The sequence below is a fragment of the Gouania willdenowi genome, chromosome 8 (assembly GCF_900634775.1).
Source record: "Gouania willdenowi chromosome 8, fGouWil2.1, whole genome shotgun sequence".
In the NCBI taxonomy this organism is placed as follows: domain Eukaryota; kingdom Metazoa; phylum Chordata; class Actinopteri; order Blenniiformes; family Gobiesocidae; genus Gouania; species Gouania willdenowi.
Window position 1 is genome coordinate 17,466,355 of NC_041051.1, and position 27,136 is coordinate 17,493,490.

At 38.1% G+C, this 27,136-nt stretch overlaps 1 protein-coding gene across 3 annotated transcripts in view; it reads right to left on the reverse strand.

Annotated features, from left to right (window-relative positions):
• Positions 1-27,136, reverse strand: part of kcnt2b (potassium sodium-activated channel subfamily T member 2b) — a 61,564-nt gene that overhangs the window by 12,907 nt on the left and 21,521 nt on the right. For 2 of the 3 annotated variants that reach the window (XM_028454894.1, XM_028454893.1), the window contains exons 2-14: positions 21,982-22,061; positions 20,398-20,500; positions 20,068-20,130; positions 18,162-18,210; positions 17,784-17,843; positions 17,116-17,190; positions 14,770-14,853; positions 14,260-14,354; positions 13,469-13,649; positions 6,554-6,718; positions 5,259-5,395; positions 4,691-4,754; positions 2,921-3,029 (exon numbers count right to left, since the gene is read on the reverse strand). In XM_028454894.1, the coding sequence (XP_028310695.1) occupies positions 2,921-3,029; positions 4,691-4,754; positions 5,259-5,395; positions 6,554-6,718; positions 13,469-13,649; positions 14,260-14,354; positions 14,770-14,853; positions 17,116-17,190; positions 17,784-17,843; positions 18,162-18,210; positions 20,068-20,130; positions 20,398-20,500; positions 21,982-22,061 (1,265 nt within the window). The remainder of the gene's footprint in view (positions 1-2,920; positions 3,030-4,690; positions 4,755-5,258; positions 5,396-6,553; positions 6,719-13,468; positions 13,650-14,259; positions 14,355-14,769; positions 14,854-17,115; positions 17,191-17,783; positions 17,844-18,161; positions 18,211-20,067; positions 20,131-20,397; positions 20,501-21,981; positions 22,062-27,136) is intronic. The other variant, XM_028454895.1, reaches the window with a different exon arrangement.

Here is a 27,136-nt window from a genome sequence, read left to right on the forward strand (position 1 = left end):
CCACATGGCACATTTGGCATGAAACTGTTTGAGTTCATAAATTTAGCTATTCTTGGAGGAGGTGAATTGAATTCATTGGTGTTATTTTATTTAAAAAAGAATTGTACATTTTGACAAACCTTTTATCTTTTACAGATGCCTTTGTGGAAAATAAATTAAGTTTCAATTGTACAACATTTGGTCTAAGCTTGCTTTTTAAGTTAATACATGAGATGTTTACTGTATGCAAGGGAACTGTGGCAAGATTTATTCCCAAAACTAAACGTGGGGGTGAAAGTCACTAGTAACTTTTTCTTTGATTCTGCTTGAGTAGAAAATATCAGTACTCTTTACACCTCTCTCTCCATTCCCAGATCAATTACTAGGAGCATCCCTGCTGTGTTTAGTTCTTTTATTGGATTATTGTCAATGTGAAGCATAAACTCATATTTATGTTTCCCTGTTTAGCAGCAGTGCTGAGCTTAGTGATTAAAGCACATTATGTGTGCGCTCTAAAATGATTGGTGGTAAACACCTGAGCCTGAGAGGCAGAGAGGGCTAATAGCAGCATGTTCCAAATGAATGTGAGGTGTGTGTGTGTGTGTGTGTGCGTGTGTGTGTGTGTGTGTGTGTGTGTGTGCCAGAGGCTAGACACAGATTCAATTAAAACTGCTGAGGGTGAATCTGCTGTTGAAATAACAATGTCTTTTTTTGTTTTGTTTTGTTTTGTTTCTGTGCAACACATCAGCTCTCACGCTAACACACATTGGACGTTTGCTGTTATTCAGAATGTGGATTTGTTTCACCGTGGGAGCTTTTATAGAGCAACAAAGGAGAGGAAACAGACATTAAGATTATTTCTGATGAGTAATTAATTAATCCTCATAACACACACACGCATGCACACAGACACACACACACACACACACATGCGCGCACACACAGATCAAATGGAATCAAACCCAGTAAAGTATTCAATTCCCAGTGTTCCCTCACGCCTTATCCTTTGACTTCCATGCTTACCTTTGCTCACAGACCCTGTCCTTCAGGTGCCTGAACTCAGACCAGGAGAGAAACCAATTACAGACGTTGAACCACTCACATACACACACTCACTGGCTGCACACCACACACGCACGCCTCTGCCTCCCGACTACAAAGTGTTGAAGAATTTTCACATCCACGTCCACATGTACAAGTGCAGATTTGGCCATTTGAACTCTCTGCCTGAATAAAATTAAAAATGAACCCCTGATCTACCAATAAATCCTCTAGAAAGCTGCGGAGAGCAACGTGTAGTTGTTATTGTTTAATGGCCAATCAGCAGTGCTGCTTCATAGTCTACTGACAATAGGAACCTTTGCCCTGCTGCACATCATAAGGACAGATCTGCTACTAATGAAGCCCTAGCACAGGGTTTTTTTTTTTTTCAAAGATTAAATCAGTCCCTTGTGAATCCTGCTCATTAATTCTTCCTGTGCATAATTTTGAGTACCTTTTATTGTTCAAGCACAAGCTTTGCATATGTATCCAGCAATACCAGTGAAACCCAGTTTAGCTTTAGAGCAAGGTTAATACTTCCAGGTCCTGGAGAGCTGCTGTCCTGCCTGTTTCTGCTCCAAAAACAGAAAAAGTATCATGACTGCATCCATTACTATACATTCATACCCTGTTCATACATAAGGCAGCGGCATTATCCAAGCAATAGGTGGCAGGTAGCGATGATATTTATTTAATTTGGGGAAATTTTGTCAAATAATTTGAGGATTGAGCAGGATTTTGGGGCAAAAAAAAATGGTTTCTTTCAACAATTTGAGAGTAAATATGACTCCCATCATATTATACAAGCATGGGAAATCTATCAACCCCTGAAAATATTGTAGAATTTCATAGAATTTGTGACGAATTCAATAGAACTCCACTTGAATAATTGTAAAGTTCTATTTCCAAATAAAACTGTTGACATGCTATTTGTTTAAAGTGTATTATGTTGCATAGATGCCAATATTTATGTTTGGATATGAGACAGTGATTTAAGTAGTTTCATTTCAATAAATAATTATTTGAAAATTGCATAAAATTCCTGACCTTGAATTTCTGTGGCAATTGTACGCCCCTTTGCAACCCTACTGAGATATCTACAACTAATGATTTGGATGTTTTAAAGTGCTGGATTTGGCCCCCTTGTCTTGAGCTTGACACGTGTGCAGTAGACCAAGTAATTCAGCTACGGAAGGTGTTGATTTAGATTTGTGTAAAGTAAATGCACCAAAGCACTCTAAAAATACATAAAATGACTCCAAACATCTGCTTTAAAAAAAGTTCCTCTCAAGCTATTAACAAAAGCCACAGTGTGAGATGTTTAAACAGCACCGTGGGCAGCGCTCGTCTGTCTGGTTAACACAACAGCAGAACTTCTTAAAGTGGGGAGACTTTGTTTCCCATGTTCAATGGTAATCATTAGTAGAAAGTGCGCGACCTATTACTTATTACTATACGTTTGATGTTTGACAGCGATGTACTGACTGTTCTTTCTGGTGGAGATGAGAAGTGTTGAAAAGAGGAAAACTAAGAGCTGAGAGAAACCCTCAGGGCATTTATAGTCAAGCTGAGCCAACCTTTCCAAGTCGTCCTTTAGGCTGCACAAGCCTTCTGCTGAGAATACATATCCAGGACTTACAAATCAGTAAAACAAGAAGGGCTGGAAAACGGTAATAAAGTAGAAACATGACTGCTCAGTGGCCAATACAGGCTAAATGAAACCTTCCAGCAGCACAGGGAAACACTCTTCCTCCTCGATACCCTCAACATGTGTTTTACATCCAAGGGGCATGGTGCCATGATAAACAGTATTCATGAGATATGTACAAGAAGACTCACAAAGATATGCATTTACATGAAAAGAGTGCCCGTGTGATTGGATTGCACGTTCTCCACCCACCTGCAAATTTGACGTGGAATTTGTTCTCGGGCTTGAGAATTTGCACGTAAAGGGGGCAATTTGGAGCAAAGTCTTTCACTGCCCAGGCCCGAAGGATTGTCTGATGATCCTGGGAAAAATGGAGAGAGATGGAGCGAGAGTAAAACAATGAAAAGATAAAGAAATGATGCATCGTAAGAGAAAGCAGAGACGCCTCATTAGCAGCTTCAGACAGTCGTTCTTTCATTATAATCTCTTGAATCTACACTGATTGTGTGTGAACAGCCACAAAATGTATCACACAATTTGTTCTATTCTCTTATTAGGATGTGACAAACTTTCACCCAGGAACCATCAAAGGTATAACTGCTATGAAATAGCCAACATCAAAGGGAATTTTAAACATTGTTGCTACCAAAGTTTTTGTGTTTGTTGTTTTAACAGACTATAATTTTTTTTCAGGGCTATATTTTGATGATGAAGAGCTCTGACTGACTGCATGCACAGATCGATGAAAAAAACATTGCTATTTATTTGATAAAGTAGTATCAGGTAGATAAAACTAAGACACCATAATCGTAAAAACTAACAAGAAAAGTAAGCAAGATAAAAGCAAAAATATGACACAATAGTAGAATTTTAAAGTTGTTTGTTACACAGAGCAGTAAAAGTAGTGAATAGTGAGGGTTGACCTAGTTAAAGGGATCCTCCACTGTTCTTATATTTGGCCTAAAATCTTTGAAAAGTAGTTATTAGAAGATCTACGTCTAACAAAACATAATTATGCACGATATTCATTTGATTAACTTCTAAAAAAATTGGACTATTTTACAGTTTTATTTATTTTTCATTTTTTCCTACTTTACAGTTTTAGAGGCTGTATTCCACCATCTTGAAATCACATGACTGATGATGTCACACGGCCCCACTGCCTGTAAACATCCCATTGCTTTCTATTGGAGTGAAGCATTCAGCCTGCTTTTTTTTTTATCATTTAGCCAGCTTTTTCAGTCCAAATGACAACTTTTGGTTGTTCTAAATCAGCGGTTCTCAAACTTAAGTACCTCCTTTCTCTTATTTCTGAATCCAAGTTCCTCCTTTGTCCGGCTACAACACTGAGTACTGAGTATTTTGCTCAGAATAATACAAAAAATCAACTATAGAGCACAATGAGGGAATGAAGGAGGGTTAACACACATTTCTTTTTTTTTTTAATAACTTTGTAAATAAGTGGAAAGATACAGTATTTAGTGCTTCATGAATAGATTTTTATCATGTCCTGTCATCTCCCACCTGGTGTGGGACCAAGACTGACCTTTGTATTTTCAGTTCATGTTCAAATCAAGATAATTTTTATCATTATTATGCTTATCATTTTAAACCAAAAATAAACATTTTAAAATCTTCATATTTTTCCAGCTTTTATTTGTTAATCTCCCTCTCTCTCTCTCTCTCTCTCTGCCATCGCATACCCCCATTTGAGAAACACTGATCTAAATAACCAGAAAACGTTAAAGATGCCGATGTAACCCTCTTTTGTTTACCGAAAGTGGATGAAAGCAGTTGTGACCCGAAAACAATCTGTGAACGCATGGGGCCTTGTTCGTTAGTAGTTCCCTTTAAGAACTACTCATTTGTGGATATAAAACCTTATTCCTTGCTGTGAGCCATGCTTGGTGCTGTCAAAATAGGGCCCTCAAACAAATATCCAGCCTCGCTGTGAATGTTTTGCAGTGTGAATGTTTTGCATGGTGCATTTTAGGGGAAACAGGTGAGCAGTGAGGAACGTACAGCAGCAATGCGATCCACTTCAAAGCGGTTACTGAGAATAAAGCAGGCCTCAGCATCGTCCATCCTGCAAACAGTTATAGAGCATAAAGCCACGAGGCCGAGGGAGGTAGATCACACACACACACACACACACACAGAGAGAGGAAAAAAAGCATGAGACACAGGAAGGAGGGTGTTATGTTCTCGAGAACAGGTAAAAAATGAAATAAATGGGACAATAAAGGTACCAATGTCTCAGATAAGAGCCAAGGCTTTTTAAACATGAAATCATAGGAGACATACAGATTAAACATCCCTGTGAAGCTAACGTACTGTGTCTTATATCAGAAGCAAAGGGAGCAAACAAAAAGTAATGTGATCCAAACTGTAATGACATCTCTAAGTAAGAGGCTGAAGGTGCTTTCAGAATTATTCATAAGTACTTTTCACTTCCACAGCTTTTCCGTTCTATGTTCCGGAGCTCAAGTGTATATATATATATAGACGCATATCATATGCAGATTTATTCTACAGTCAATATAACACAGCTAATCAGGTTGTGGATAATAAAAGTGAGAGAGGTACTCACTTGGCTCTCATCAGGTCTTGGTCTTTGAGGGCTGATCCCTGTAGGAAGATCACTCTCTGGGCCCACAAGGGCACGTGGAGAACCCTTCGAACCTGCACATCCATCTCAGCTGGGCATAGGATCACCACATAGTAATCCTACACACACATAATGTGACAAGGTTGACCAAGAGATGCACTGGTAAAGCGTCAAAAAATCATAATCTTTCTTTTTTGAAACACAACAAGATAAATATTAAGTTTCTGTTGCTTCACATCTACTGTGTACACACACACACACACACACACGCACGCACACACACACACACACACACACACACACACACACACAAAACAAGAATATTTATCTAAAATATTTGCAAATGCTATCCCGCATCGCACTGCCTTATCTTAGCATTAGCATTAGAATTAGCCTAGCATTAGCATTAACCTACCATTAGCCCTAACCTAACATGAGCATTAGCCTAACATTAACACTAACCAAGCATTAGCAATAGCATTAACCTAATGTTAGCATTAACCTTACATTAGCATTAACCTAGCATTAGCACTAATCTAGCTTTAGCATTCTTTTATCATTAACACTAACCTAGCATGAGCATTCATCTGGCTATAGCATTAGCCTAGCTTTAGCATTAATCTAGCATTAGAACTAACCTAGCAGTCGCCCAGCAATAACATGATCCTAGCATTAGCACTAACTTTGTATTAGCCTAATAACTCGAAAAGTTTATAGTTTACAAATTGTAAAAGTACAAGCATAAATCTCAGGAACTTTCTTAACGTTTTGAAAGCTTTTTTTTGTTGAATTCGGACAAACAGTGTAAGATTAGTTAATGACGACAGAAGAAAAAAATGATGAAATTAGATTTTAGTTTACATTATTTTTAACTCCATGCCACATTTTGCACTGTCAAAGCGAAACCCTGCATGAATGAATGAGTTTTACTGTTATGCAAGCTTTTATTTATTAATCCATTAGGCAAACAAAATTCCCTTCAAAATAAAAGGGTTTCAAGCAAAAACAGCTAAAATAATAGGACAACATTTTTAGTTTAGTTATTTGCCAACTGACAGGGAGATCAACGCAATCCTAGAACAAATCAAAAGTCCCGCTGTGACGCATCCCGAAGTAAACACCAAAAACTCCTTCAGTCTGAACACTATAGCTTCCAATGTTCTTTCAGAATAAAGCTGCAGCTTAAATCAGAGCTGCTCAATGTCCTGGAAATGAGTTTTTTTTTTAAAATGTGCACAGAAACACACACACACACACTTATTATGGTTTGGAGAGACCTGCAGCCTTGGGTGAGCAAAGAACTCGTTGAGGAAGTCCATGAGAAGATCGATCTTGAGACAGCTGACGCACAGCACCACGTGCTTCTCCGTCTGCGCTCGATAGCGGCTGTAGTTCCCTCCAGACTTCTGCCGCTCCATCCACAAAAAGGCCAGCTGCTCAAACTGCATTTCGGATGACATCCATCACATTCAACAGATGGAGACTGGATTAAGTTAGCTAGAATACAGAGAGGAGGCAGGTGGTATATGAAAAGAAAGCATCGCTTTGTACTGTATAGTGTTTCCATTTGATTAGGGAGAGCGGGGAAATGAAGACGACATAGGATTTAGTTAGAAAAGCTGTTGAAAGGGAATAAAGTGATTGGGGATAATAGGGTTCTCTGAATTTATTTGGCATGTCAGGAAATGCTGAGATTTCTCTTGATTGTTTCTATTAAAATCTAGCAGAGGATAATGAATCTGCGTTAATTTTGTCATTCATTTTTCATTAGATTCTAATCTTATTCACTCACCAAAGACTGGATTTAGTTAAAATCACATTTTTGTCTTATAGTTTAGTTTTCTTTTAATTCAAATTTGGTCCGTGGTCAGTTTTAGTTTTAGTCAAATTTTGAGTCATGGTAGTATAACTTAACGTGAACGTATACCTTTATGTTTAGTCATTTTAAACTAAGAATGTTCCATATTACTCTTGTATATTAAAAACTGTCTAAAGCCCGTTAGAACATGTCACGAGTCTGCTTAGTTAGTTATGGTTTACCTCCTTATTCACTCCCTGTTCCTTGATTTTGCCTGTTCCTGTCCATGTTTTCCTGCCTGCCCAGTTTTCCTGCTCTCCACAGCTGCTCCTCATTCCCTCGTCAAGTTGGAGGAGGTTATATATACTCCCTCTGTTCTGTCAGTCTCTGGCTAGATGGTCAACCTGTTAAGAGAGACTTCAAACTCCTAGAAAGTATTGAAAAATTGCGTTATACTTACGTTAATTAATTTGTTAAAAAAATAAAATAAACTACCAAGGCACTAAGAATGGTTGTAATCTAGATCGTCATCTTTTTCGTCAAGTTTTTACTTATTAGTTGATCAATTTTGTGTTCTCGTCCCAAATTAGTCACAGAATAAAGGGTTGTCAGCGGAAAGGTTTTAATTTAAGTTTTAGTAATAACACTGTTGGTTTATTCTGTTTCAAAACCAATTTCAAAATAAGACAAAGGTGGCAGTTTGTTTAGCAAATTTTGAACAAAAAACTAAATACACAAAAAAACATTAGTCATTTCAAGTTCTTGAACACACCACCATTCCCCTACATACCTTTACTGTTCAACCCTGTACACAGGCGCAACATTATTATGAAGCCGGTGCCACGGTCTGAGTTTACCTCGTACTAAGATCGATTATGAGCATGCCCACTCCCGGAAAATGATTTGCCAGTTCTGTTGTGAGTTTTGCTACTTCTACCGTGCTGAGATAAAATTCAATTTCAAAGCAATGTGTTTATTTAAAAAGAAACATATGTTTAATAATTTATTCTATGCAGTTTTTTTTTTTTTATTATTACATGCATTCTGTTTGGATAAAAATAAAGTACATGATGGAATATACTTTTTAAGAATTAATTCTTCCTTTCACTAATTTCCCATAGCTAGCTTAGTATGGCAATCTGAGTGACAATCACAGTCAATAACTTGAGTAAGTAATAGTCTCATTGTATATTTTCCATCATATTTTTTTTAATCGATTGTCGACTGATGTTTTAAGCATTTTTTTAAAACAATCTCAGTACGAAGGTAAACTCAGACCGTGACACCGGGAATGCACAACCAAGATTTTTATGTTCAGTAGCTCTCACCTAAAAATGTATTTCTGAATATCCAAATATCACATTTTCTTATTTAAATTCTGAAACAGAAAAACATTCTTTTTTTTTTTTTTTTTTTGTATTTCTGTTTTTGTTTCAAATCAAAACTAAATAACCATACTATTTCATTGTTGTTTTATTAGGTTTTTGCAACTGAATAACCCAAGAATGAACAAATACACATACTGTATTACAATGTGCTCCCTTCATTCATTTATTCATCTTCTTGGTTCAGCCTGTATGAGGTCTCTGGGGTCTGCTGATGCCTGTCACGGCTGACAGCAGGCATAAAGTGGGATACACACTGGACAGGACGCTAGCGAATGACAGGGCTAACACAGAAAGACAAACATCCACATACAAATAACATTTTTCCCCTCCTGTGGACAATGTAGAGACTCCAAAAACGCTAAAATACATGTTTTTGGATTGTGGGAGGAAACTGGCGTGAAAATAATTTAAACTCACAACAAATTCACTCAGCCTCCCCCATCCACCAAAAAATCTGCAACCATAAATAATAGTGTTTTAATAAGCACTCCTGCATTACATGATAAATGGCTGTATGGGTTGATTCCATCAGTGGAGACAGGGGTTGATCTGTGTGGAGCTTTACTCTGTTACTCACAGTCTAAAACAGTGATGATTGGTTGTTTGGAGTCTCTAGATTTCCTGGAGAAGTGTGTGAATTTTTGGCTGTCTTGATCGGTGACCCTGCCATGTGCTTGATGTGAGCTGGAAATGTGGCCCCATTGAAGTTTTGTAAGTGAATAAATAAATAAAAGTTGTAAACTTGTGGCTCATTTTTAGTCAATAAGGTTACCAAGTTTGTAAACCTCTCCTAACATTCAGCTGAATCATTTAGTGACTTTTTTTTGTTTTTAAAGAAGCTGCATCATACAGCGTAATTGATTAGTGACATTAAAAGTAATTACACAAAATCTATCAAAATGCTTGGTTTTTTTTATTTCAAGAATGTCGTTTTTTAGTGTTTTTTCAGGGTATAAATTGTTTATAATAACATTGAGTCAGGATGAACACTTCGGGCTGTGTTTTAGATACATGAAAACCATCCATCCATCCAATTTCCTGACCCACATGCTCGTTTTCAGGGTCGTGGGGGTCTGCTGGTGCTTATCTCAAGCTTTTATGGGGCGCTAGGTGGGGGTACACCCTGGAAAGGTGCCACTACATGAAAACTAGTGAAGGTAGTAATAACAACAACAACAACACAAACAAAAATCTCAGTCCTGGAGTGCTCACTCTGTCATGAGAAGCCTAGAGACTGGTCAGGGTAGAGATTAGAGACAGATGGATGCACACACACACACATAGAAGAGTCGGTTCGGCAATGGGGCTGGGGGGGGTTGGGTCAGTCTCTAAATGTCAAGTGGTATTTATGGATGAAAGATGGTGAGTGAGAGAGAGGAGGTGGCGACATAGTAACCAGTGATGGGCAGTAACGCGTTACTGTAATCTGATTACTTTTCCCAATTAATGTTAATAAAGTAAGGGATTATTATTGAAGAAACAATAATTTTATTACAGTTATTTTCCCGCAAGCAGGCTGCGTTACTGCGTTACTAAATGAAAATGTATCGCTACTGTTTGTTGGGTGTCTTGCGTTTTATAGTGCACTAAACCCAGTCGTAACCGTACACTCAAGCCAATGACGTAAGCTACGCAACATCATCATATTTTCAAGTGAAAATAAATTTAAGAGCGACAGGAGTTAGTGCTGCCGAACTCTCGAAGCTCGTCGCTGGCTATATTGTCGAGGACGTGTTGCCAATTTTCACCGCAGACTCTGAATCATTCCGACGCATTGTAGAAAAAATACCGACCAAAAATGGCGTCAGACTCAAACTGCTCCAGAGAAAGTCAGAAATGTAAGTTAATAGAAGCAAGAGTTGTTTTATTCTATTAAAATTTGGTGGAATGTGCAGTAAATAAGTCAGAATCTGTTGCATTTAACTTCATTTTTGCTTGATGCAAAGTGCGTAGTGTTGAAAAATTAAATAAAACAAGATTCAAAAAGAAAAAATGTTTAATGTGGAACATGCCACAAGAATAGAATTAATTATAATATGAATGCATTGGATTTGTATTGACATAGACACTCAAAGCGCTTTACATTAATGTGCATTCTTCTTTCACAGTGGTGGTAAGCAAGTATTGTAGCCACAGCTGCACTGGGGCAGACTGACAGAAGCGAGGCTGCCATGGTGTGCCATCGGTGCCTCTGACCGCACCACCAACACATACTAGGCAATGTGGGTAAAGTGTCTTGCCCAAGGTCACAACAAAACGCCAACCCTTCGGATATTGGACGACCCACTCTACCACTGAGCCACGGTTGTAGGCTGAAAGTAACTCAACTATATTAAGTTAAGTAATTAAAGTACTTAGTTACTTTTGAAAATAAGTAATCACAAAGTAACTCGGTTATTTCCTTGAAGGAGTAATCCCTAATAACTAACTAATTACTATTTCCAAGTAACTTGACCCACACTGATAGTAACCATGTCAGCCAAACTATAGTAAAACTATATTGCGGAATGGCACCTTCCACAAGAAATGCTTTTCCTTTACATTTTCCAATCCACACACAATGACATACCCCAGGAATCAATGGTTTTCAATATTGTTAAAAATACCAACAGAATAGAGTAAAACTCATGCATTTGTTGAGACGTGTTATTGCTCCCTCTGCAAAGTGTGTGTGTGTAAAAATGGTGACTCCCATACTTTGTCCTGAGCTCTTCTGACAAATGCGGATGAGGATCACATTTTAATAGCCCTTTGTTGCACCTTGAATAAATATAATGTTGTAAATTTACTTGCAATGAAAATGAGACATTGCGAGGTTGTGTAAAGTGGGAGACAAAAAAACGTGTTTGGGGATAGCGAGACAGAGTTCAGGGGCGCAATAAAGAAAAATAAATGAGCTTTAGGTAGCAGTAATCTTCTTGTTTTAAGAAATGCTTAAAAATACCAAAAGCAAAACTCAACTGAAAATGAAAACAAGCTGGAGTAATTGGTTTCGCCTTCAACATTTCAACCAAATGTACCCAATAAGGATTAACATTGTTCAATGGGTTACTACTGCATTACACTAAATGCTCCCAAAATTCTTGGGTTGCTATAACTTTTGTGTAAATGTTGGATTTTTAATCTTCTAAAGCCGATCAAATTGCACCCATCCCATCTGGGATAGTAGTCTTTATAGTAAAACTATAAAAATATAAAAGATAACAATCCTAAAATGAATAAATAATTAGTTAAAAGCTAATTTAAAAAGGTGGATCTTGAGCCTGTTTTCAAAAACATGAACGTTCTCAGCAGCCCTGAGGTGCTTCAACAAACTGTTCCACAGACGGGGGCCGTAAAACTTTAACGACGCCTCACCCTGTGTGCGTCTCCTGACTTTTGGGATTACTAAAAGGCCAGCGCCGGAGGACCTCAGGGTTCTAGAAGGCTAATAGAGTAAAAGTAGTTCTGAAAGGTAAGAAGGCCCAAGACCATTAAGACACTTAAAAACCAGTAAGAGAACCTTAAATCGATCCTGAAACACACGGGGAGACAACGCAGCAATTTTAAAATGGTGTAATGTGTTCCTGCCTCCTGGTCTTTGTCAGGACACGTGCTGCTGAATTCTGTAATAATTGTAAACTTGAAATTGTCTTTTTGGGAAAACCAGAAAGCAGGGCATTACAGTAGTCAATCCGACTGGTGATAAAAGCAAGCGTTAACATCTCTGTGTTGGCCTGAGAGAGAATAGGGCCAACTCTGGTTATGTTCTTCAAATGATAAAAACCTAATTTTGTTTTATTTTGAGCTCAGAGTCTATTATAACACCCAGGTTTTTAACTTGTTCAGAGGGAATCAAAGATGCAGTTGAAAGTTTAGGTAAAAGTTTCTCTCTCTGGGCCTCAGAATCGAGAACTAAAACTTCATTTTTGTCCTGATTGAGCTGGAGAAAGTGTTCTGCCATCCAGGATTTGATATCAGTTAAAAAGAGCATCCATTGGACTGGCGTCAACAAGAGACATGGAGATATACAGCTGTGTATCATCAGCGTAAGTGTGGAAGTTCACGCTGTCCCTCCTGATGACATCACCAAGAGGCAGCATATATAGATTAAATAAAACACGGCCTAAAATCGATCCCTGAGGCATCTCCAAATGTACTAAACAAGTACATTTCCCTTGCCTTGCTATAGAAACACAACATTTTAGATCCTTAAATAAAAATAGGAGTTTAAGACTGTAAAAAGTACCAGAAAGTAATAATTGTTCATGAATTTGCCATTGAATCTAAAGCTGCATAGCCACATAAATATTTTTTTTTAACTGCCACTATTAACCTGTATTGAAAAATGTTGGTAAAACAAATGTCGATACACAACAAATAAAGGTACAATAAGTACAAACATTTCTCCAGTAGACTAACTGTTTGCGTTCCTCTATTGGACTACAAATCCCACAATGCAATGTGCAAACCTTTTCCAACGTTCAAGTCACACAATATGACAACAAACCCAGTGTTATTGAGGGAGTCAATAATAAAAACAGTCAACTCTTCCCCACCCCTTCCATTTTCCAACCCTGACTCCCTCTTCCCTGTTCCCTTCCTCCTCACCGAGGTGTAACACTGCCCTCTCTTTTTATATTCTCCCTTTAATAAAGTTTTTTTTTATCCTTCCTTAGGGAGAGCTGGTGATGGTCACAATTATACTGTAAAATACATTCATATATTTAATTACAGTAATAAAAACATGTATTGCTGTCGTAAAAAGATTCACTTCATGTCGTGTTGACCTTCAACAGCATGTGCAGACAAGGCAAAAAACCAAAAATTTCAAGCGGCATTTAGTACTTGTGACATTAATTTATGAGTAAACCCCTATCAGAGGTTTTATTAGAACACATTGGATGTCATTCAGGTACATTTTTAAAAATGTGAGTTAGGTGCTTTAGCAGGACAATTCCTGCCACAAAAGTGTAAAAAGGTTACAAAAATTCCCCTGAGTTTGAGGGTATGCCCTATTTTCTCACCTGAATAGGAAGCACAATGAGTGCCACAAAGATCATAATGACCACCAAGAGTTGTGAGGGCCAGATCTGAGGGGTGACATCTCCAAAGCCCACAGTGGAGAAGGTGACAACACAGAAGTAGAGCGAGTCGAACAGGGTCAGGTTGTTGCCCGCCCGTTCGAGGTGCTGGATACCGCAGATGCTGCAGGACACAAAACAAGGAAAGGAAGGAAGTGAGTGTCACTGTGAAGGAGGATTCACAGGCTGCTCAGGGGGAATAATATCCACTGAGGACTGTTTTTCACACCTGTTCTTATAACTGTGACCACATACGTGCAGACACGGGGGGATGCATGCCTGAGCACCTTTGTACTTAACTTGTATATATTTATGCTCAAAGACAAATATGGAGCTGCAGTGATTACACCCTGTCAGAGATAAACGAGTCAACAGGCAAATGTCAACCCTGCAACAGTGAGATTTGAATCCATGCTCATCATGGGCAGCTCAGGAGTACGATACACACCAAAAACGGTGCACTCAAGCAATTGTTGGCAGTCTTCCTGTCACGGTTAAATACCTTTCTACTCTCTGAAAGCTGCATCTTCCTCTCCCTGATCTAATTTCCGACTGCGCATATCACACCGTTGCTTGCTAATCACACACTCTTTTCCCCTCATCCTCACTCCTGTGGGCTGTAACACCCTTTGCTTCCTATTCCACCTCCATTCAATGTCTAACTTGTTCCACCTCACTTCTTCCATGCATGTGTCATTGTGTGTTATAGTGACAGAAGCCGTGAGGGTACCCACCATGTAAACATGAGACAGACCAGCGTGCTGATAAGAATCACCACCTGGTTGAACATGGCTGAGTGCGTCCGCTGGATGGCCCTGTGGAGATCGTTCTGCAGGGTGACGAACAGATAAACAATTCAGAGTGGAAGTGTTGCATTGTTTAATGAATGGAAAAAGACAATGTGTCTAAAGCTTTTAAGAGCTCTGGTGAAAGTATGTACAGCAGCAAATTAATAGGAGGTCTAGCAGTTAAGGCGACAGGAGATTAAAGAGGTTGAAGTAACCTTATTGGAATTCATTGGACAGATGGAGGCCAAGATCGTGTTAAAAAGCTTCAAGAACAAGGCAGAGTTATTAGTTAAAATGCTCTGCTTTACCTTTATAGCAGAGTGTTTAGAATAAAACTGGGCAGCTGAAACGGGAAACACAGATGGGCGATTTCATGCCAACAAAATAAACACACACACAACAGAGATGTTAAAAAATTAAAAAATGAAGAAAAACTGCACGTAGTGCCTTACTTACTATCATGTTTTCCAGGGCATGTTTGGCCAGCCAGCAATTGAGAAATACGGGGATGAAAAGATTTCTAAAGGAGGGCAAAATCACCTATGAAGAGAAGAAAGCTTTAGTCTCTCTCTGTTCCATCACCATTTTTACACTTTATCTTCAACAGGCAGAGGGAGAAACTGTGAGCGTATGTCTGTGGAGATTATCCGCATTCTCACTCATTACTGTAGCAGACATCAAAATGGGAAATAAGTTGTGTTTACTTATATAAATTGTCCAAAATACATTATTATTTATATATTATGTATATGCAAAAATGATTTGCAAATTATTCTTAATAATTTTAATGATTTCTTTAATACTTAGTTCACTTCACCAAAAAACGTATTTAATTACAGTTGCAAAGAAACAATTTTTAGCTTGATTTTTTTTTTTTTTCTAACATCCATTGATATCTAACCTTAAAGCTAGTGGAGGCAAGGGTTAGGGTTATCGGTAAAGTCACAGTGTAGGCCTCATAAATCAATAAATCAAGGATAATTTCCTATTTCGTTTGTTCCAGGTGTCACGTACTGAGTTGAACTCCGCACTGTGATTATAACCCTAACCCTAGCCCGAACCTAATCCAATAAACAAATAAAACACATGTCAGTTCACTTTGAAAACAAAAATAAACAAAAATGTATTATTTTTTTTATACATTCAATTCCGGCTGAATTCAGATCTTTCCATAAAAACCTTAAAATAATAATCTGCAATTGTTTTGCCACGACTTTCATTCCATGAAAATAACAAAATGTTTTGGGAAATCCCTTTGCCAGAGTATTGGGGGAAATCACAATAAATCACGGTAAGAATGACACAAAAACATCTCTATGCATCCGTTTATGGAACTCCATATCCCACAATGCAATGCGCTAAACTTTTACAAAAATATCAATACACTCAGTGTTTACTGTAGAGATTAGAAACAAACTTTATTTTTTTGAACAAATTATCTTCAATTAATTTATTGTTGTCTCCAGCAGCTTTAAATCTTGTGTGGTAAGAGACAAAGAAAAGTTGATCTAATGCTGCTAATATATTTGTGCTAGCATATTGTTTATGAGCTGTTTGTGTTAATAATGATAGATTTTATGCTTCAGTCCAAAATGTGTATGTAAATGTAATCTTCTGTAGGAATGAATATGAGCAGGACAGGTGCTTGACAACACTGCGAGTCACGACCCAAGCAGATGCAAATGTAGCTAATCTTAGTTTAGCATGTCATGTCTGTATCATGCAATGCCAGTGGTGCGTCAACATCATTATAAGTTTAACAGCGAAACTAACCATGACTCCAGTAAAGGCTTCGATAAACTTAGATGTACCTTTTATTATTATGTTAGGGATAAAATTGCTAAGGTCTATGGATTGTTTAATGCAGCACAGCAATTGCTATTTATTTACACTTTCATAAAGTCGTCACAGTTAACGTCTTCCAGAAATATTCAGAAAATGTGATGTGGTAATCACTCGAACTGCATGAAATAGCACTTACTAAGAGCTACGATGGAAGATTATCACCAGAAAAAAGGAAAAAAAGGCCGACTATCACCACATTTCAATATTTTCTTATAAAAATAAGATTATCTTTAGCTCTGTGACCCAATTTGCTCTCTGAAATTAGTGAGTTGGGGAATCCTCAGCAGTCTGTGTCTTGAACAGGTTTTCCAAGTGCTAAAGAAGACAGATGAATGACTGAGCACAGCAAAAACAATGTTATGTTGCCACTGTTTTAGGATTTTTTAACATGTAAGAATCCATGGAGAAAAACCTCCATTATCTATAAGTACCATGTAGTTAGTCAGGGTGTCCACTTGTCGTACTACTGTCAGGTAAACCCTACAGGTCAAGTATCTACTGTTTGAATAACCTTTGCGTATCAGGCTGAAACACTGAAAAGCAACTTTGTACCATTGTTGTGCTAACTTGTGTATCAACTGAATATAATTCAATTCATGATGAACATCCTGTGTATGACACACAGTAACCTGAAGAGAGGATACTACAGAGTTGCTTTGGTTCCATGTAAAGTCACATTTTCTACCAAACTGTTATAAAAAGGTGTTTAATTTCCAATTTCAGATCATTTTATAATACACAACCATTGTTATTCCTCTTATTATTGCAACTATTTATATTTACATTCATTTTGAATATGTCATGTATGTGATTTCTATTTCTATTTCTATCAAACAGCTTGTAGTCTGTTTTCCTGATATTCTGAAGTAGATCCTGTGGAACGATTGAGCTTCAACCACTAAATGACCTGCAGGCTGCCTGTTTTCAGCACCCATTAGTGCGCATCCGTCCACTCACAGTGATCATAAAGGGAATGGCGCTGATCATCTCCAGTATGAAGGGAACACGTAATACTTGCTCCCAAACGTTGCCCTGGAAACACAAACCACACACATGGGTCAGGAAACACCATTGTCTAGGCAACCTTCAGGGATTACCAGGCTGCACTAGCAGAAAGCGGGACAAATTGATGAGCTCTTGCACCAAAGAGCTGATCAAGATGTGTAATGTTACACAACTCTCTTGTGTCCTCTGAGAGAATAAGGAGCATTACTCAGCTTCCACTAAGCCTTGATGTTCAATTAAAATGTCAGCCTGGGTGTTTTTATGTGTCGGCTGCCTGTGAATGAATGGCCTGAGTCTGACTGGTGTAGGTGGACAGCAACGGTCAATGTCCACAGGATTCAGTCAGCTCTAAATGCTAAGGCCTCCAGAGTAATCTGCAGTGAGCCCATCATAGGCTTACAGTGTCCGGCATCAAAGGTCGGAAACCATTGAAAGTTTGGACCCCCATTGCCTGAACACAGGGAGGTCACCTAAAGCCTTTCTGATGTGTTCATAATAGGAAAATGCTGAGCTGGCCTTGATACCCTTTGAGGTGCTTTCTCAATATTAGAGCAAATGAGGACACATGCTCACATCTAAGCGACAGCTATCACAAAAACCAGGGCCATGAGGGGACTAACCTTGTAGCTGAGGTACAACAGCAACATAGTTTCTGAAAAACTGATGAAAGCCACAAGCACCTGCAAAACAAGTGTGTGTGTGTGGGGGGGGGGGGGGGTGATGGTGCAGACACAGAGCAGGGACACATTAGAAGTTGCAGGAATGGAGTGTGTAGGTGGAATCAGTGGGCGTGCTGGTTTTTGAGCTCCAGAGGTAACAAGTTAAGGTATAAAACATAGCCTTTCGTCACCTTTTGTTTATGTACATTTGTACTCTTACAATTATTTACACCATTTACTAGAGGCAAGCCAGTAATGAATGTGAGCATTCATGTGTGGAAGAAGAAAGAAATAGAAGCCTAGATTCAACAAAAAAAAAAGGACATTGATTTGTCTGACCTGCAGAGTCCAGAGCGGAAGAGGTCTATCAACCCAGATGATCAGTTTCCTGCAGAGCGGAATTAAAGAGAATAACTGTCAGATGCAGGAAAGACACAAAATAAACCAGAGGCTATTAAGAAAGAGAGAAAATCTTTAAATCTTGCCTAAAGAAGAGAAACAGACAAGATCACTAACACAACTTGTGTCACTTTGTTAATTTAATCTTAAACTGACCAATTGTAAAGAGGAGGCTGTGTTTTTCTGGCTCACCATGGCTGCTTAAGTAGCAGAACATAAGTCCGCACACCAGATATAGCTCCAAAAAACTGGTTTCATGAAGAGTGTAACGTTTTGGGTTCAAACCCTTTGTTAGACAGAGCACGAACAATAGGTACACACTTCCTTATAAAGGTAACATGATCAAAAACACCTAGCGTGGACAAGTGACAAAAATAAACATATTACAACACATTAATTCATATCATTAAATTCATGTAATGTACACTACCGGTCAAAAGTTTTAGAACACACACTTTTTCCAGTTTTTTTACTGACATTTATTCAGTTTATTGTGTTATTGTGAAATGAAAGCATAGAACAAATAAGCAATTTGAGTTGAAAATGAAATGATGGAATCCATGAACAACACTGTTCACCTGATGTTCATGAGGGTCTGGTACCACAGTGTGTTCCATCACTGCTTTTATGTAGACAGAGGGAGTTGGAAGGAACCAAGAAAAGTTGGAACACCTGTAGGAATTAGTAGCACCAGCTTTCAAGGCTGATCCAACCTTCATTGCTGCAGAACAGCTTTAAATTCTTAACACACTTCATGTCGCCTGAAAAAGGCCTATTTGTATAATTCTGAAATGTACATTATTTTTCAGTTTTTGGTAACCAAACCTTTTTTTTTTTTTTACCTCTGGCTGTTTAGTACTTACCTTTGTACTATTTCAAGCTATTCATTGGAATTGCACGACTTAAATTGCAATAAATAACTGGAAAAAGTAGGGTGTTCTAAAACTTTTGACAGTTAGTGTATATAGAACCATAAGATTACTGAAGTGTATCAAATAATTTGATATCCTGATATTATAAGGTTTATATTCTTTTCAGCTAAAGTTAACTGTTTTCAATACATCATAGTAAAGAGCTTAGAGGCCTTCATTTTTGAGTCAGTTCATATATATTTAAACTTGGAGGTCAAACAACAAGCTCCCTGTTTCACTGATTTATAGGTTGTCTTTTTCTCCAACTATTTCTAGAGCTAAGGTTAGAGATATGACCCTCTTGTATGACCTTACCCTTGTCTATACAGGCACTAGCTTGCTAGGAGTTTGCAAAAATTGTCGTGTTTGCAATGATCTGGCCAGTTGCTCTCAGCAGGTTTTGACACTTTGGACTCTGATTGTACAATAAATGTCATAATATTTGCAATTCAGTTGTCCCGAAGATTCCTTCCACACCACCAGATGCAACATTACAAAAAAAGTAAAGTATTAGTTTTAAATCCAAAAGCTACAATACTGATGATCATTTAGTCATTCATTAAACCAGTTTTTTGGAGCTATATCTGATATGCGCACTCCCTTTTGCTACTTTGTCATAATTTTTTCAGTCCATTAGCCAGTCATCCTCTGGGATGTGTGTGCCAATGAACTTTTCATCACCATGGCTGCTTGCCATAAATGTTGTCACCACTGATGCTACGAGCAGCCAGCAGCAGGAGGAGGTCCATCTCTCTCCCGAGCTCACTTAGTCAGGCTCCTTTTCCTCATGGAGCCAGACCTTAGCCAGCGTCACCAGCCAACAATTAGATCAATAGCAGAAGATGTAGCCTCAGGTCTCTCTTCTGGCTGCTGTCTTCATATCAACTTTTGTCCACACTGGATCATTGCAAGGACAAAAACAACTGCATGCTTACCAATCAAATTCACTCCAGTGACGGGAAGATGTGTTTTGTTTGGTGCAGTTTACTCCATTCACACTACAAGGAACAAACGCAAAAAAAAAAAACAATCATTTATGCATGTCACAGATCTCTCAATCAAACTAGCCTGACCTGCACAAACAAGTTTGATTTAATGACTGTTTCGTTCCCCCCCCCCCCCCATAAACACACATCATAGTCTTATCCTCTACACACAGTGTTATCTCATCGATTTAGCTCCCGCTTCTGTTTGCTATCAGACATTCACGCTCGCACTCACTTTCTTTCACCTCATTAGGCATCTGTTATCACCCGTTCTCTTACCAGTCCTGTCTCTCCTCTTGTGGGTTGTCTAATAAGACTCTGACAATGTAAAGGAGGCAACTCAGCACTTTCAGGGCAAAATTAAACATTCGTACCCGCAGACCTGCAATTTTTTAAAAGAAGAGAAGGCATTAATGCAAACAACAGCTGATACATTTGTAAAAAATACAAATAAACCAATTTATCTTCTTTTAAATGGATTAACATTTTTATCGTGTCAGGCTTGGAATATCTTTAGCGAAGCTAATACATTTTACTGTTCTAAGAAATTGATAACATGTACATACGGCTGGGCAAAAAATCGATTTAGTCAATTTATCGTTTATCGTTATATTTGTAGATAAACGATTTTTATTTTGCAAATTCAAGTTTAAAAAACTTTCTAAAAATTACTGTTTTTTTTCCCCCACCATAACTTTTTTTGACTTTTTTGCGTTCCGTCCACAATTAGAGCGGACGGAATGCTTACGCTTTGAGTAGGCTATGTGAGTGCCACAGGAATGTTTAATTTTTTTATTCACACTATGCTGAGATGCTAAGGAGAGAGTTTTTTTTATTGTAATGTTATGTTATAAAATATGTAGTTTTCTGATTTCCTAATCAGAAATTTTAAGCTACTGTGAAGTTGCTGTTGCACTTTTGCTTAAACCTGGGTTAAAGCTTGAAATTGTTGAATGACAGAGCCTCATTTTTTTTTCTTTATTTTGGAATTGTTCTATGAATTGTAACTCTTGAGGACAATCACAGCAATAAAGTTGCCCTTTTGACTATATATCTTATGTCTGCAGTCATTTTTAAGTGCATTGAAAAAAAAAATGGAATCGAAACTCAAATTTTTTTTTCAGGCAAAATCGTCCAGCCCTACATGTACATGTAAAATTCTGTGAAATGCTATGCTAAAATGCTGCTTTTAAGTAGAATAGTTTTCTTACAATTAGCAATGCACAATTCTTATCAGATCACTTAGTAGTCAATTATAACAAAGCTCTGTTTTTGTTTTTAATCATCCCGGTTAAACATTTTGAATCTACAAGCTGGTTTAATAACACAAACCTACACTTTTTATCCATAAACCGTGCTCTATGCTGTGCTAAGCTAACCAACACCTGTCCAACATGTTACTTGTATAGAATTTCTCTGCAGTCTCACACTTATTGCAATTTGCAGACTGCATTTATTAGTCTGTGAACAATATATATTTCAAAGTGAGGCACTTGTCATTGACTTGTTTGACAATGAATGTTGTCATGGATAAATATACATTTTACTGACTTTTTTTTCTGCCAAAGAATTGTTAGAAAATCAAGAAGACCACATACAAACTACATTCTTTTTAAAAAAAATTCTTTAAGGATTATAACTGATTTACTTTTTTTTACAAGTTCTCAAATGAATTGTTCCAAGGTTTTGGTTTCAGGATGATCACATACCCATTTATCACTTTGTCATTGTATTTGTATTGCATTTATATTGTTTTTGAAGTGGGTGAAATACAGATGTGCAGTGGGAAAACAGTCAAAAAGTGGATATCACCCTTTAAACTCGGGATGAAACAGATTACAAGCCCAAACAAAGGTCACTCACTGGATCTTTGGTTTTTGATGAAGAACAGCTTGAGGCGCTCCTTAAAAGTGTTTTCATTCACATAAAACTCCACCTGCACCCTGAGGGAGGGATAAAGGCACAGGCAGTAAGGTGAATGAGAGCTCAATGACTTGGGGTGCAAAACAAATAGAAATATGCAGGAAGTGCTGTAGGAGACCGACGAAATAAAACAGTTCAGTGACAGAGTCAAGCACAAAGTGGAAAGCTGGGACACAGAAATGTGGAATAAAAAGCAAGAGGATCAAAGTGCAAAGATGGCGGAGATATAGAAAGGGTGCTAATCATTACCTGAGCACACAAAGGTATGGAAATAAGGCAGTGCTGAAGTAACCACTAATGGAAAATTGTGTTTATGTTCGTCTGCCAGACTATAGGTTGGACAGCTGCAGTCAGTCTCATAATTTCCACTGATTAAATATAGAGCAACAAATTACTTCCCTCTGATGTTTCTGCTGAACATGGGAGGCCATAATTACTGATCTTTCTCCCTTTCTATTCTGGCACCCTTCTGTTTGAGAAACACACACACACACACACACACGCATCGGCCTGTACTATCCACCCACGGCCAGGTCATTAGTATTATTAGCACTCACGTCTAACATAAATTCTCGTGGAGAGACTGTAGAATGAAAAATTACAAAAAGAAACTCTTCAGACAGCTCTTACAACACAGGCATGTAATCAGACAGGCCGTAGGTGACCGTATTTCCTGTCTGACCACCTCAAGGGAGACCACTCAGGAGCGCTGCTTTCATCCTATGGAGGGAGGAGGGAATGACTCAGGTTGAGGATGAAAAAACCCCCGGCCTGGCATGCTGGTGGTCTCTTCACAACATGAGGACAGATGAAAGAGAGGTAGAACAACTGCGGTCTATTCTCCTGTCAGCGGGGAGGGGAAGAGGAAGAGGTTGTGGGTTTGGACTTCGTAGGGTTCCACAGTGACTCGCTGTTGCAGCACCCCACCAAAAAGAAGAAGAAAAAAACCCACCTCCACACCATTCTGGCAACATTTAGGGGATGATATGTTGCTTTCCCTTTGGTTGTCATGGTAACAGAGATATGGTTAGCTTTTTCATCTCTCTCTTTCTCATTCGTGCACTCTCACATTACGATATAGGAGCAAACATACCTTATACATACAGTAGTGCAACCTGTGAATGGCTAACTTTGCACTGAGCCGTCACAACAATATATTGACATTTGTACAGATCTTAAGAAAAATGACAGAATAGGCAGCTCCCCTCACTCATCCACATTTTGTAAACACAGAATGCAGTCTGTGTAACAGAAAGCGTCATTATTTCTCAATACTGAAATGAGGTACTGAAAACATTCTTTCAATAATGTTTAGTCAACTCCTTTTTTTCGTGAACACACGCAAACATACACGCACGCTTGTACTTTGTGAATTCCAACTTCACTAGTTTTAATCCATCTACAACACGTGCCAAACTCAAGGTCTGGGGGTCGACTTTGGAACATTTGGCCAACACGAAATAGTAGAAATGCCACAAAAACACAAATCTTTATGTAAATCACCAAATAATTCAGTTGTGGATATCTTATACCCTCCAAATACACAATACGTGCCAGGGCATGCAGTTTACCCGTACGTACAGTACATCGTATCCTATATATACGTCATATCCTCCTCCTTCCCAGCGGTTGGCAGTAGGGGGCGCACAATAAGGGCAGCGCCACACTGTGGCTGACCTGTGAACTACCCATCCTAAAGACCCATCCCCTGTGCTAACGTGCTGTTGCATTGAATTGAATGTGGTGTATGTTGGCTTCTGTTGCAATGTTGCTGAAGAGTTTTTTCATGATCCCAAATTCTGCCCCTCTCTACAAGGGGATAGTTTGTTTTTTGCCTTTTTTTAACCTCTTCTTCTTACCCATTGTTGTTATCCCATTTCTCATCTAAATAAGGGGTGCCGCCCTTGTGGCAAACCCAGTACTCCTGCTCCTGTACTCCCATGTTATATTATAAATGTTATGTGATTGCCTTTTCATGTTTTCTTGGACGGGATGAAACTGAAATGTAATTTCGTTGCTCTGTAACATGTGCAATGATGACAAATAAAATCATCTCTCATCCCTCTCATATGATAATAGTCATTTTTAATCATAAATTGTTGACTCTGTTGAATCGGTCCCTTATTGCTTGGATATTGATGGTGCCTTACATAATATATTTATCATTTATACGTGGAAGAGCAAACTAGGGCACATTTATTTTTCAAATTACTAATTTTTCCAGCCTGAACTCTGCAGCCCACTTGAGATCCAGCTGGTTCGTATTTAGCCCCTGATGGTGCCTATCTCCAGCTTTTGTCAGGCGCTAGGCAGGGGTACACCCTAGACATGGCGCCAGTCCATCGCAGGGCAACACACACACACAAACGGACAACCACTCACACCCCTATTCACTTTTACAGGCAATCCAAGGACTTCAATCTACCTAAAAGTCATGTCTTTAGATTGTGGAAGGAAGCAGGAGTACCCAGAGAAACCCACACAAGCACAAAGAGAACATGCAAACTTCACACAAAAAAGGCCCAAGTGTCCTCCCCAAGCTGTGAGGTGGACATGCTAACTACTATTCACACAGTAATTATTCAAGATTTATTTTTTCGTTACATTTTATTATCTACATTCACCTCCTTTTCACGTTCACTTACTGTAAGATTTGAGCGGTCACCATTGTATAATCTCCATAAATACTTATGACATCAATATTGTTAATGATATCATCAGTTCGATTAAAGATATCCCTCCAAAAACTGTCAGAAAAACCAAGAAAACCCACCCAGGTACACAGAGAAAATGCAAAACAAAGACTCAAACAAAACAGTGTCTAGCAAATCTTCCTATATCTTGAGCAGAAATGAGAACTGAGACAGAATTCACCGAGCTGATTAAATTTATCTTCATGTGCTACATTTCCTTTGAAAAGCTTCTTTGGGACAGCTATGACTATAGATTTCATTAAATATGCAAGTTTTTTTTTTTATTTTTTTCCTCTTTCAGTGAGACCAACCATTTAACCAATGCATCCCCAACCCAGTCATCTCTCGCTGACTTCCTCTATCATAGTACTGAAAGACTCCTTCATCTTCTTAAGAGAAAAGGTGGGAAATACTTCACGGAGAAGAGGATCATTCCAATGTCATTTTGCCCTGGATATGCTTCTCCAGGTTGAGGCGCTTCTATTTCATAGTAAGAGAGTGGGTGATGTAAGATAGAATTATTACTCAATAAGCAGCGAAGCTCCAAGAAAGAGAAATTGGATCTTAAATCTAACAGTAGCATGAGTAAGAGGAAGTTATTAAAAACTCATAGAATATTAGTTAGTGATACTAGGACACACATGCTAAATTGCTCCTTTGGGCAATATAGCATGATGGAAAAATCTGGCAAAAGCATTATAAAAATGTAAATGGTTACACAAGATGAAGCAATAAGAAGAATCTACAGTTTCATTTTATCACCATAAGAAGCTCTGGTTTAAATCTGCATTATTTATGTTCACATGCATGTTACTACTGAGAACACAAAGTCATTTTGGAATAATAATCAGAAATGACCACAAAGCATTTTAAAAGATGAACAAATAATTAATCACGTGCTAATACTAAAGTGTTTGGGGAAAATAATTCACCAGATTTACCAGGGTATGTAAACTGTGTTGGAGAAACCAGAGTGCATGGACAAACCCATGCTGGTTAGGAAATGATGGATCCAGTCCTCTCGGGAAGCCTGTGTGGGTTTAAAGTCCAGGCTTTGAGCCAACAGGCACAATCTCTAACCTCCACTTCATCCAAAATATTCACGTGTAAAGTGCTCAAACACCTGCACCTTTCAAAGTGTCCTTCTCAATTTTTCAAGATATTGAGTGGGTGTGAGGGCTCGCCTGTGGCCCTCGACGAAGAATTACCAATAATAAGAGTTTATCAGGAAAACACAATGCATCCATCCATGCTTTCGGTTCATGTCCAGGTGCTGCTGCAAGTTTCATGGCAAACCTAAGATTGCTTTTTTTTATTTTATTTTTTTTTTATATCTATACTGGCACAAGTTGCCACAGGCTAGTTTGAAACTCCCAGCTTGCACGGTAAATACATTTCCCCTGAGTCACCCACACAGACATCACCAGAGTTCTCAGTGCAGCACTGACTTTAAGTACTTTTTACTGTAAGACAGTCGTTATTTTTGGGCTCAAGTACCCCCTTTCTCTTATTTCTGAATCCAAGTACCCTCTTTGTCCAACTACAACATCTTGCTTAGAAAACTTTTTTTTTTTTAATTATAGAGCAAAAAGATGGAATGAACAAGTAATAAAACATTTTAAATAATCTAATTTTGTCATTTTTCACAATTTTTTTCAAAACTTTTCCAAAATATTTTACCAAATTTCCATAGCGCTAAGATCTTTTTTTTGCGTATGGATTTCCTGGTTTTTAGCATACGCCAGCTGTAGTATGCAGCACTTTCACTTTGAGATAACGCCTAACGTCTTTGGGGGTTTAACATATTTCAAACATTAAAATAAAATTGGCTATATTTCCAAAACTAACTCCAGAACAGTTAAAATATTCCACGACTTTTCAAGACTGGAAAATTGTTTTTTCAAATTCACTTTTCCAGGAATTTCATGACCGTGGGTACCCTGTTGTAAATAAGTGGAAAGAAACAGTATTTAGTGCTTTAGTTCCCAATCTTTTTTGGATTGTGACCCCATTTTAAGAATTTCTGGCAACCTCATAGACATATTTTTCTAGAATTAGTTTTTGATCATGTTTGAGCTCAGATATTCTTTTTTTTTACTGCTTGTTTAAGATTGTGTGTTGTTTTAATAATAATAATAAAAAAAATATGTATATTAGTTTTTTTAAATACTATTTAATTTTTTCTGAAATTTCAGGTGACCCCATTTAAACCCAAGGTTGAAAAACATTGATTTAGTGGCTCTTGAATGGATTTATTTCTAAAGTTGTACTGACATATGTTAATTTTCCACTCTCTCTTCTGTCCTGCTGTAGTGCCATCGTGTAACCTTTGGGGTACACGTACCCCGATTTGAGAAACACTGCTGTAAGAGATGGGCGTTAGGCAGCAGCTCTTTAAGTGC